Source organism: Physella acuta, unplaced genomic scaffold (assembly GCF_028476545.2).
Source record: "Physella acuta isolate Inbredline_101_S28 unplaced genomic scaffold, ASM2847654v3 ptg001526l, whole genome shotgun sequence".
In the NCBI taxonomy this organism is placed as follows: Eukaryota; Metazoa; Mollusca; class Gastropoda; family Physidae; genus Physella; species Physella acuta.
Window position 1 is genome coordinate 61,556 of NW_026733041.1, and position 13,317 is coordinate 74,872.

Consider the following 13,317-nt stretch of genomic DNA (forward strand, 5'->3'; position numbering starts at 1 on the left):
GGTTGGTGGCGCATTTTACCAGTCCCTTCCCACTAACAGTTTTAATTGTAGTGTCTCAAATTTGATATAGGCAGATACATAGGTATGTTAATTTAAGCCAATTCCAAAATTGAATCTGCTTAAATAATTCAGTGAAGCAGCACAGAATAAGCTTTTTATTTTTTTTCTACCGAGTTTGGAACCCCTTAGGATCGGCGCCTGGTGCAGCCGCCCTACCCGCCCTCTCCTAGAAACGCCTGTCTTTGATAAATGAGGTCAATCAATTTCAAATTACCGCCCACATTGGCCATTACATTCCGCCTCTAAATATATGCAACGTCCCTTCATTCTCTCCTTCCACATAAACTGTATAGCAAATATATAGGCCTAGTTTTACCAGTTTCAGTCGTCGTTGCCCCCCCCCCCCCCCAACTCCCTTCATTCAAAAGCTTTAAGTGCCCCCCTCTTTTAAGCACTTGAATGACGACTTTTTTTGGGTGGGTAGGGGTTGGGGAAAGGTCGAGGAGGGGGGGGGTGAGGTATCGTCCTTAACGAGCTACTGATAGTGTTTTAAAGCAAATATATTCAGTGGCCGCATTGATACTGTCGAATTCACACATTATGAATTACTGAAAAGTAGAAAATAAAACAACTAAATAGCGGCGTATGATACGCCGCGGGTCGGCTCGTGTGGAGGCCTAACCCTGCCACATTTGTGAATGTAATGATAGGAAGTGTGTCACATGATAAAAACAAAACAAAATGGCGGCAAGTAGAGATGGAAACAGTGTGCTCATTCTGGGAGGTAGACTTTAGAACTCTAGTCTAAAATCTAAATTAATTTAATAATTAAGTCACTCTAAATGCTCCAAGCAAGTACACATTTGATCATTACATCATAGATCTAGATCTAAATATTTTTAAATTGACGACACCGATGTCCGTGACACAAACAAATTCAAACAAAACTAAGAACTAAGAAAACAAACAAATTAATTCAAATTATTTGAAATTATTCAAAGATATAACAAATGGAGACAAGCGAGTTGACGAGATTCCTTCCATAGTGTTGTTGACATGGAATAAAAACGTGCTTTTTAGATTTAGACCGTAAAAAATAAAATAAAAACTTAAGCCTAAAATTAATTTAGAAATTTTATCGGGCTTGAAATAGAACTCAGAGGGGGGAACGGGGGGTTGCGAACCGCACTGGGTGACACCATTTAGGGGGGTGACACCAAGGCAAAAAATAGCAAAATATATAGAGAAAAACTTGAGGAAAGGGTGCAAATTGAAAGTTCGAAGGGGGGGGGGTGTGTGACACCATTAAATGCCGCACCGGGTGACACCTGACCTCGCTACGCCACTGATAGAACTACTGGTAATACTCTATTTTAGCGTATTTTATTACACTACCGAAAAACATAAAAATGGAGTTTTACCTTCTACCACTATTCTAGAATCTAAAACTATTCTTATTTATTATTTAAATTTAAACAATACTTATACAATTCAATAACAATTAGATCTAGAAAAATAGTTACTTAAATCTAGATCTAGATCAAGTAACATTAGGTGTTTTGGTTGTGTTTATAATAAAATACTCTCAAAAGGAGGTTAACGTAAATTGGGGAATAAAATATGAAACTATGAATCTGATGTTCACATTTTTACCACATCCAAAATTTGTTGACAAGTGAACAACTTATTGTGTTGATTTTTCTGAGCAAAATTCCTCAGCCATTGCCAACAAACGTTTTTTCCATGGACAAAAAGATCTCCGCGGGCCGGATAAGAGGACCTCGCGGGCCGCATCCGGCCCGCGGGCCGTAGTTTGGAGATCCCTGGTCTGGAGTCTAGAACTATAATCATACTATAGGCCTATGCCTAGCTATAAAAATAATGTCGATGCTAACTAGTAACCAACTCCAATCCACCCTTAATTGTCAAAGAAAGATTGTGTATGAACTGGACTGTAGTCTCCAGATCTGTGGGTGCCCCATATAGTTTTTCCTTGAGTGGGTTGTATACAGTATAGGGGCTAGTGTCCTATTGTCATCAAATCCACCCCTTTTGGTGCTACGTCTACACCCACTATGCAAATGTTCTCATCATGTAGCTGCACCAGTTGACCACTTTCCACACTTCTCACTTCATGGTGAATTTGGATTTTCAGCATAGTAATGTAAACCATGTTGACAAAGTGCTGGAGCTTGAGATGGCTGTGTGCAAAGATTGAATGGTCTTTTACAGACTTGCGGTAGTAGATTCTTACAGTAGTTGCTACCATCTCACATCCATCTCCAGCCATCATTATCCTGCTGGCACAGGTTTAGTTTACATAATGGGTTGCAAGGAAGTTTTTAATAAACCTGCACTGAGCAAACAAATTGCATTGAAGTGTCAGACATTTGCAAATGCAGAACTTTATTTCGCATGTGTCCCACTAGTATTACTTCATTAGACGGCATAATTGAAACTGTTTTTTGGTCTGCTGGCCATTGTTAAATTTAAAAAAAAACATACTACATGTTTATATTTCAAATAAACAGTACCCAAAATAGAACATGTACTGCTGAATATAAGTTTAAATTATACTGAATATTTAACATAAAGTATGTAGGCCAAATATTTTCATTTTTAAAAGCTATGTGTAAAGATGCAAATGTATTAAAATTTGAAAATTATACTGCGAAATAAACAATGGCTTACAGTCTTCACTTCTAGCATAATACATCATAAGTTCCAGATTAATTAATTCTGCTATATTGGGGTATTTCTGAGAAAACTCTAAATAAGGCCCAAACTGATTCACATTCAATTTAAACAAATTTATAAATTGTGATTGTTTGGTATGCATTATTATAGTAATTAAAACTTATTTTGTTCTCCTACAGGTAGTGGATTTATTGGAAGAAATTTTGTGGATTATTTAGTCAGAAACAACTTGTCCAAGAAGGTAATTTTCCTGTAGTAACAGCTAATTAAAAAGTTTATAGTTTATGGCTGGTAGTTGGATAATCACTCACTATATATTCACTCAATATTTCAGTTTTTTAATAGCTTAGATTAGCTATGTTAGCTTTCAATGCAGAAAGTAAAGAAAAAATAAGTTACTGTTTTAGACCTGATGAAGTAGGATCACATGTTTCTCTGGCCTCATCACATGAAAGGCTAATATGGTTCTAAGCCATGCCTGCTTGTCTTTTCCTAACTTTGATAGGGTACTCATCAGAGCTGGATGGAGTCAAGACTATATATTTAGTTATCATGTCAGTCGATTTGAATACCTGATGCAGGGTTAGTAAATGGTTTAACACATACATGCTTGTTTCAGATACGAGTAGTTGATAAAGTTCCACCTCAGATGGCATGGCTCAACCCACGACATGCTGTAAGATCATTGATTGTTTCATTAAATAATTCCAGTTTTTTAAGAACTTTATTATTTTTTACACGATGTTCATTTAATTCTTCATTAGTGGTATGTTTAGAATGTGTGTGTTGTATCTATCAGGAATTCCGAAATAACTCTTGTTATGAGTTAAAAGTGCATTTTAAAAAATAACTTTTTCCTTTATTATTGTTTTAATCCAAGCCCTTTTTTTTATCTGCAGGAATCATTTGCAAGTCCGGTAGTTGAATTCTGTCACGCTAACCTTATCAATAAAGGTAAGACAATTAATTTTATCAGTGTAAAAATAATAAACAATTTAGTAACGAAAAGAAAATTTTATAAATGCAAAGAAGCTTTCAATTTTAATATCATCATATTATTTCTATGTGTGAGGTATGGCTACAAAATTCAGTATATCATACCAAAACTGTTTTTTTTTTCTTTTTTTTTTTTTGCTGCTATTTCTATTCTGACACTTACACTAATCAAAACATTGAACCAATCAGCAATTACTGCATAAAATAAATGAAATAAAAATGCTCAACTGACAAATTTTAGAAAATTCCATTTTTCTCCAGCATCAGCAGAAAAAGTGTTCTGTTGTGACGATGGCGAGTTTGATTTTGTCATCAATTTTGCTGCAGAAACCAAGCACGGGCAGAGTGAGCCGGTAAGGTCCTTTAAGAATTTTGTGCTAATATCACTTCCTTGAAAATGTCACAATAATTAAAATGGTCCTGAGGTGTGAATATATAGACGAATTTGCAACAAGGTCATAGAGAAACAGATGATCTAGATTAAATCATTTAATCATATCTGTTTTACCTTACTCCAAATTATCATTAGCTAGCTCAATATCAGGTCAGGTAAATAGTTTTTAATGTTGGTAATTTTTTAAAAAATCTGTTTATAAATGAATTTTAGAAAATATACAACAAATAAAAATACACATATTTGTTTAAAATTCTTTAGTGCGATGTTTGGTAACAACTTCACATGAAACAATACCATTTGCATACTTTTTTGGTTGTTAAATATTGTCTAGTACTAATGAGTTTAATTTAAATAAGCTTCAACAATATGTAGGGGATATTCCCACAGCAAATTTTAAAAGCTTTAAGTGTGTAAAGAAGAAATCAGTATTTTTACAAAATTTAAGTTATTTAAATTTTGGTGGTGACGCAAAGCAGGTATTTATAGATAAGCAATGTTTCATGTTATATCCATTGTATAAAGAAGTATTTGAAATTTTGTTGTGTGTACATAGATTGACTGTTCAAAATGTTTGCAGGCATTAAAAAAGCAATTACTGATTAGTTTTTAAATATTTAGATAATCTGTTAAAATGTTATCATATATATAAAGATGGACTGTTTAAAATGTTTGCAGGTGTATAAAGAAGGAATCTACAGACTGAGCCTGAACTGTGCTGAACTGGCAGCCCAGCATAAAGTGAAGAGATACATTGAAGTGTCCACTGCACAGATCTATACACATGACAAGGTGAGAACAGCTGTTTCCTTTTGGCTTCTATTTTTTCTCTTGTTTGCAGTGACTGCTATACCTAGAATCGTTTATTGCTTTGGTGTGCAGAACAAAACTGTTGTTGTCATTGTTTTACTCATGTCCCAGACAAGCACATTATCACAGTACTAATATCAGTCATCACTGGGCTTATATAGACTGTCTTGGCCTTGTAGGGTCAGCTACAGGTCAGCTGCTGGTGTTGTCTCGGGGGTCAGCTTTCTTTGATACAGTCATTCATTCATTGATATTTAATGTTACAAAAATCTTTCAGTGAAGTTCTGTAACATCTTGATGTGATGTATCATAAATATCTTTGATACTGAATACAAGAAAATAACCAATTTTAAATGTGTATTGATAGTTGTTAACTTTGACCTAGAACAATAATGTCACAAAGACTTTCCGTGATGCTGAATGTCACCAAAGAATTTCTGTGATTCCTAATGTCACAAAGACTTTCAGTGATGCTGAATGTCACAAAGACTCTCCGTGATGCCTAATGTCACAAAGACTTTCCTTGATGCCTAATGTCAAAAGACTTTCCTTGATGCCTAATGTCAAAAAGACTTTCCTTGATACCTAATGTCAAAAAGACTTCCTATGAAGCCTAATGTCACAAAGACTTTCAGTGATGCTGAATGTCACAAAGACTCTCCGTGATGCCTAATGTCACAAAGACTTTCCTTGATGCCTAATGTCAAAAGACTTTCCTTGATGCCTAATGTCAAAAAGACTTTCCTTGATACCTAATGTCAAAAAGACTTCCTATGAAGCCTAATGTCACAAAGACTTTCCGTGATACCTAATATCACAAAAACTTTCCATGATGCCTAATGTCACAAAGACTTTCTGTGATGCCTAATGTCACAAAAACTTTCCATGATGCCTAATGTCACAAAGACTTTCTGTGATGCCTAATGTCACAAAAACTTTCCATGATGCCTAATGTCACAAAAACTTTCTGTGATGCCTAATGTCACAAAAACTTTCCATGAAGCCTAATGTCACAAAGACTTTCCGTGATACCTAATATCACAAACAACATGCTGTGATGCCAAATGTCACAAACAACATGCTGTGATGCCAACTGTCACAAACAACATGCTGTGATGCCTAATATCACAAAGAACATGCTGTGATGTGCTATAAATATCTTGATATCGGTCACCAGAAACCAGCCAGGGAAGAATCTAAACTGGAACCGTGGACCAATCTAGCGCGGCACAAGCTGGACGTTGAAAAGGCTCTGGAGAGTTTTGTTGATTTAAATTACGTCATAGTTCGCCCAGCCATTGTGTATGGGTTGGGGGACAGGAATGGACTAAGTAAGTTTTTTTAGGGTAGATAATTTCACATAATTAATTTTAATAATCTTATCTTTTTTTTTCCTGCTCAAGTAAACTAAAAAAAAAAAAAGTCCATAATAATTTAAGTGCATGTATTCATATTATTATTTTCTATGTTATTTCATGCGTGTAGATTTTCATCAAACCATGAGTTATGTACCTTCTTCTCATTGAGCACAGTTACTTTTTCCTTAATTATCAATGATCTTATTATCTTACTTTCCATATTTTTACCCCCAGCTCCTCGACTGATTATTGGTGCTATTTACAAGTACATGATGCAGAAAATGCAGGTACATTTTTTTCTTGTAATTTTTGCTGTCAAAACCAGTGATATAATCCCTACTGTTAAGAAATTTCATTTTAAAGAGATATATTTCAAATATAAAGATAAGCAGAATAAGTTCAGTAGTTAACATTGATATAACAATTTATTAAAAGTTATATCATTCTTGTGTTTTAACAAATGCTGTAACATGCTAAGTAACATTGGTATAATAATTTATTAAAAGTTAAATCATTCTTGTGTTTTCAGATGCTGTTGACCTATTAGAATCAGTTCTCTAAGTAACATTTGTATAACAATTTATTAAAAGCTATATCAATCTTGTGTTTTCAGATGCTGTGGACCAATAGAATCAGTTCTCTAAGTAACATTGGTATAATCATTTATTAAAGTTTGAAATCATTCTTGTGTTTTAACAGATGCTGTGGACCAAAGACCTGAAGATGAACACCGTTCATGTTGACGATGTGGTCAGAGCAGTGTGGCATCTGTGTTTCCATGGCAACAGGGGTCAGGCTTACAACCTAGCTGATAAGGGTGACACTAGTGAGTGGGTTTGTTGCTAAATAGAAACTAGTTTGTTACATTCTTTGGTAATTACAATTTACTAGATTAATTTGCTTGATACATTGATTCTTTAAGCTACAAATATAAACTAGTGTTATATTCTTCTGCTAATTACAATATTCTTCTGCTAATTACATTTTACTAGATTTTAATTAGCTTAGGTACAATGATTCAGCTATGTACTAAGAGTAAAGACCTACTGAATGTTATGCTTTTTATCTGTCAGTTTAAACTTTAGAAACTACATTGAGACAAAAATTACATGTGCTTTTTCTTTGTTGTAGATTATTACATCTACTAAAACAAAGATCTGTCAATCAATTCTTTTTTTTTAGCCTTTCTAGTAGGGGCTCAACTCCATAAAAAACAACGGATGTTGCAATCTGAATGTACACACCTGTTCCTCCCTTAGGCTAACATCATTTTTACATGTCTGATGTTTGTTTTCCAGCTCAGGGAGTCATCAGCAGCCTCATCTCCGAGTTGTTTGACATCAACTATGATTTCCTAGGCTCAGTCTTCTCCAACCTAGCCAGGGTAAGTGGGTTTCCATCCCCCATTGTTAACATTGTAACAGTCCAACTCTAACACTAGTAAAATCATCTCCGAGTTGTTTGACATCAACTATGATTTCCTAGGCTCAGTCTTCTCCAACTTAGCCAGGGTAAGTGGGTTTCCTTCCCCCATTGTTAACATTGGAACAGTACAGCTCTAACACTGTAATAGTAAAATATAGTCGCATAAAACCAGAAGAAAAATATAAGGATTTTTTATTACTTGTTATTTCTTGCACAGGTACACTATAGGATTGGTTTTGAATAAGTTTATTTTTAACAATATTCTGTATAATATGTATTTAACTTAAAAGACTTAGTGTGTACTAGAGTAGATCTTCAGTGTATTGGCACACCTGACAACCAATGTTGCCTCTAAGGGGAAAAAGATTGTGTGCAGCATGCATTTGTGTGTGCGGTGTTCTAAAAGTCTTATATAAGGATACATGTAATTTACAAAATGACTGTGCGGCGATTAGAAACTACTGCGCGGCCGCGCAACAGCGCAGCGTAGAGGGAACATAGCTGACAACTGGTGTTAATCAATTAATTCATGCTTTAAAATGTGTTGCAGTACTTCCAAAACATATCATGAAAAATAAAAGCTTACTAGTCTTATTCCAATATTAAAATAGTGCAAAATATTATGTTAAAACATAAAAAAAAAAATAAACATTCTAATGTTCTGACATTTTACATGAGTACTCTGGTAGCAATTGTTAACAATATTGGTAGATATGTACATTGATTTAACAAAAGTGTGGACATACATTATAATACAGATATATATGTATGTAAATATGTATAAATATAACATCATGTACTCAACAGGTGCGAATGACGGACATTGTAGATGATATCAATGAGAAACACATGCGTCCTTGGTCAGATGCATGCCAGAGGGACCAGGTGGCCAACACTCCACTCAACCCATTTATAGACCAGGTAATTTGACTTAAATCACATTTATAGACCAGGTAATTTGACTCTTAAATCACATTTATAGACCAGGTAATTTGACACATAAATCACATTTATTGACCAAGTAATTTGACTCTTAAATCACATTTATAGATCAGGTAATTTGACTCTTAAATCACATTTATAGACCAGGTAATTTGACACATAAATCACATTTATTGACCATGTAATTTGACTCTTAAATCACATTTATAGACCAGGTAATTCGGCTTAAATCACATTTATAGACCAGGTAATTTGACTTAAATCACATTTATAGACCAGGTAATTTGACTTAAATCACATTTATAGACCAGGTAATTTGACTTAAATCACATTTATAGGCCAGGTAATTTGACTTAAATCACATTTATAGACCAGGTAAATTGACTTAAATCACATTTATAGACCAGGTAATTTGACTCACAATTCACATTTATAGACCAGGTAATTTGACACGTAAGTCTTGTTTATAGTTCAGGTAGTTTGAATTGTAAGTCACATTTGTAGACAAATAAATTGAACTAATAAATTTCATCTTTTTATATCTTCTTTTCACGTTTGTGCCCAAGACACATGGGGCAGATAAAGTAGAGTTCATCTGTTTGTATGTCCTCTTCAAACAAGGGGTTAGTTTAGTCACCACAATGCCCAGCAACCTTAGTTTCCCTAAGGGCACCTGTGAATGAAAAGAAAACACATCTTCAAGTGCCTGCATTTATTTTTATTGCATATTTGGATGGGAATAATTTAAGTCTTAATTTTGGTGTTCTTCATACAGCTGCTATTATTTTATGTCAACAGGAACTCTTGTACAACAAATACCTGTTTGTGGATGGCTCTAAGATTGAGACCACTGGTTTTTCCTACAATGTCCCACGTTTAGAGATGGCTAGTTTAAAGGCGGCAAGTACCTCCAGCTTTGTGTTCTTGTCCTTTTTGTGAAACCTTGTTACTTACTACAACTTTGGTCACTGAATTAGTTAACAATTGTTTAATAAAACTTAATCCTTAGTGAGGTTAAAAATAGTCTAACCAGGTGTCTCAAGTTTTGATCATGGTTCGGACCCTAGGACTGTAGGACGTCCCAGAGTCCACCTAGCTCTGATTTGTACCTGACTCTTGTTGGGAAAAGTAAAGGCAACTGGGCTTAGTGTTGACCACACCATCCCTTCAAATGAAAAAGTCATAGAAACACATGAATTCTACTTCATCTGTCCTATGCATCTTTAGGTTGGAAAGGGGAGCGTTACTTTTTCAAAAAGTAATTGAAACCACTGATAAAAGAATCGCTGGAAGTAGAATTCTTTTTTAAATTCTGAATTTTCTATAATCACTACTTTTTAATGGGGTCGCCGTGGTCGACTCAGTAAATCTCATGGTTGCTAAACCGAAAAGTCTCGAGTTCGAACCCTCGGGGAGATGAGGCTCGTTAGCTGGGGACAGCCACTCTTCTAGGAGAGACTACTCCAAAATTAAACAACTGCTGCCTTGTAGTTTGTTCTTGGTTGGACAAAGGCTATGGAAGCAAATCCAAAAAGAAAAGCAGGCTGAAATCGGAGTCAATGGCTTCAATGGCTCATAACCAGTTGACACGTAACACTTAATTGTATTGGAAGCGTGGTCGAGTTGGCAAAAAGCTCATGGTTGATAAATTCGAACAAAGTCTCGAGTTCAAACCCACTGGCAGATAAATCTCGATCCCCTTCAACACTAATAATTAAGAACAAAGAAGAAGAAAGAAGACTACTTTTTAACCATTAGATGCTAACTACATTCTTTAAACATTAATTATAATGTAAAAAACAGTTTTGTTTTTGCAACAGTCAGCATTAACCTTAAGGTACCTAGTGATGAACCAGACCTTTCTCTCCCACCACTATGCTCATCAGTTGGTTATGTATTCCAATAACAAGGCATTTCAATAAGTCAGAAAGCAAGCAGAATAGTTCACTTGCTTCCAATTTTCTGGGACGTTGATCCCAATCTCTTATTTACTCTGTCTTTAAAAAAAAGTAAAACAATCTTCTGATACAGTGTGCAGTCAAAAGTGAAAAATTTTGCTTATTTAATGTAAAAGAAAGAGTAGCAACCACAAAACTCAATCCATTTTTATTGCTGAATTTGTTTTTGTTGTGATTATTATTTATTTTCTGTTAATTTTTTACTTACTGATATATAATTATTAAATATTATATATTTCTCATTATTTATTCTATTAATATATTTCCATATATTAAAAAAAAATAATTTGGTGTATAATTATTGTAAATCTGTATATTTTTTATATTTCTTTTGAATTATTATCATACTATGTCCAACAATCACATGATGACCATGTCACCTGACCTGACCATGTCACCTGACCTGACCATGTCACCTGACCTGACCATGTCACCTGACCTGACCATGTCACCTGACCTGACCATGTCACCTGACCTGACCATGTCACCTGACCTGACCATGTCACCTGACCTGACCATGTCACCTGACCTGACCATGTCACCTGACCTGACCATGTCACCTGACCTGACCATGTCACCTGACCTGACCATGTCACCTGACCTGACCATGTCACCTGACCTGACCATGTCACCTGACCTGACCATGTCACCTGACCTGACCATGTCACCTGACCTGACCATGTCACCTGACCTGACCATGTCACCTGACCTGACCATGTCATCTGACCTGTCACCTGACCTGACCATGTCACCTGACCTGACCATGTCACCTGACCTTACCATGTCACCTGACCTGACCATGTCACCTGACCTGACCATGTCACCTGACCTGACCATGTCACCTGACCTGACCATGTCACCTGACCTGACCATGTCACCTGACCTCCCCAGGTTTTAGACGATTACATCACCCTGGGCCTGATGCCCAGGAGCCTAGTCAGCAACGAGGTCTTCTACACACCATCAGACAACGACGCTGCCAGCCTGGATGCCGGTGGCGACGGTGACACTGGTGGTGATGGTGACGACGACAGCGTGGGCCACGGCAGTGCCGCCAGTTGACACAACCTGACGTAGCGCCATACGTCAATACTCTAAAACTTCTCCAAGGGGGTGTGGGTAACAGCTGTCTGTGAATTACAAGTCCATTTGTGTCGTATCACTTACCTCTGGTCACGCTGGCTAATGCTGCGAGCTTTCATTCACTGTTAAGTCATATCAGTGAGGCTGGGTGTAGATTGAATTTTTAAACTGCTGGCGTCCATGTTACATTATATTTTTAAACCTTTGTTTCTTTTTTCCTTTGATCCCGAAGCGTTTGATTGCAGATCTGTGTTAACTTTAGCAACTATGTGGTGATATTCTATCCATGTTTGCTCAGTTGTTGAACTTTTATCTACTTACCTACTTAAGATTTTATATATATAGTTTAATCAAGTTTTGACTTTAGAAATATCTTTCCTTTAAAACTTTATTAGATGCTTAGTTAGGTCTAAGATTTTTCTAGAAAATATGTTGGTAGTGAGGAATAAAGTTAATAACTCTTGACTCCTCTTTGTAATAGATACACAATTTTAAAAGTTTAGGAAAAAAAAATTTCTTTTTGGATTTAAAAAAAAAAATTTTTTTGCGCAAGGTAGAAAGTTTTAATAGATATAACATACATATTTATATTTATTATTTGTGTGACGTGAGTTTGTAGCTAGATAAGTAATTGATAATTTATTATTATTACAATTAATAATCAGAATATACTATTCAGTGACTTAATATAATGATGAATATAGACTCTTTTACTTGAATGTCACCAAAGTCAAAAGCATTGCATTCTTTTCTCATGCTTGGCTTTGCCTGTGTCAAATTTATCTGGCAAACCTGGATGCTGTCTTCCTACTTCTCAATGTTGGCTGTTGTGTATTCTTTCCATCAATGGCATGTCAAAATATTTTCCAATTGCATTCTTTCACTTAATGTACAAAATCTGTTTCCAAAGAATGTGTCCAACACCTTATCAATGAGTTATCATACTAGCTTAAATTAAAAAGCATTGAAATAAACTACCAAAGTGTGATCTATAAATGTGTTTGAGAAATATCAGTTCAATGATTAATGCTTGCTCCCACCTTCTCTTATCATTGATTTCATAGAACTTTCATAGTTCACTCTGCTGATCCATGTTCTTTGATCACGCTAGACTAATCAAACATAAACCAGTCGGAGCCTAGCTCTCGTATTTTATTTGTTGCCGTCAGTTGTTTTTTTTTTTTTTTCCTATTTTCTTTCCACTGGCGGAATCTATTTTTTTTAACGTTAACATAAAAATTGAATTTACTCTTGTTTCCTACCTTAGTTTTTTATATACATTTGTTACTATATGGATTTTACAGGGTTAAAGCCACGCCAAATATTTTTCTTGGGCCAAAATTTTTTTTAAATTCTTAAACCTTTTGGCAGTGCCAAAAATTTTAGTTGTCAAAAGAATGCACAAACTGCCTCAAACTTTTGGCAGTAAAAATATGTCCATTTTTTTTTCATGTTTTTTTACGAGCGTAGTATCTTGCAAGTCTTATTAATCATTCCTAAATTGTTAGCATTTTTTAAAAATGTGTTGTAGCTTGTAGTGGCAACTTTTTGTTTGTGTTCTGACCTGTATAGAGATAATGTATAATTTACAAGTTAAATGAGGTCAGACTATTATATAGTCTGGTTTGTCTAATTGTGTTTGACCATTGGTCAT

The 13,317-nt window shown here is 35.2% G+C and overlaps 1 protein-coding gene across 1 annotated transcript; it reads left to right on the forward strand.

Annotated features, from left to right (window-relative positions):
- The first annotated feature begins 679 nt into the window (after positions 1-679).
- On the forward strand, positions 680-12,159 carry LOC131928611 (uncharacterized). The gene is made up of 13 exons (XM_059284684.1): positions 680-784; positions 2,877-2,938; positions 3,317-3,373; positions 3,597-3,651; positions 3,955-4,046; positions 4,766-4,879; positions 6,075-6,228; positions 6,490-6,542; positions 6,955-7,081; positions 7,554-7,639; positions 8,488-8,601; positions 9,421-9,522; positions 11,472-12,159. The coding sequence occupies exons 1-13, from the start codon at positions 742-744 to the stop codon at positions 11,640-11,642; spliced, it is 1,230 nt and encodes a 409-aa protein (XP_059140667.1). The 5' UTR covers positions 680-741; the 3' UTR covers positions 11,643-12,159.
- The last annotated feature ends 1,158 nt before the right edge of the window (positions 12,160-13,317 follow it).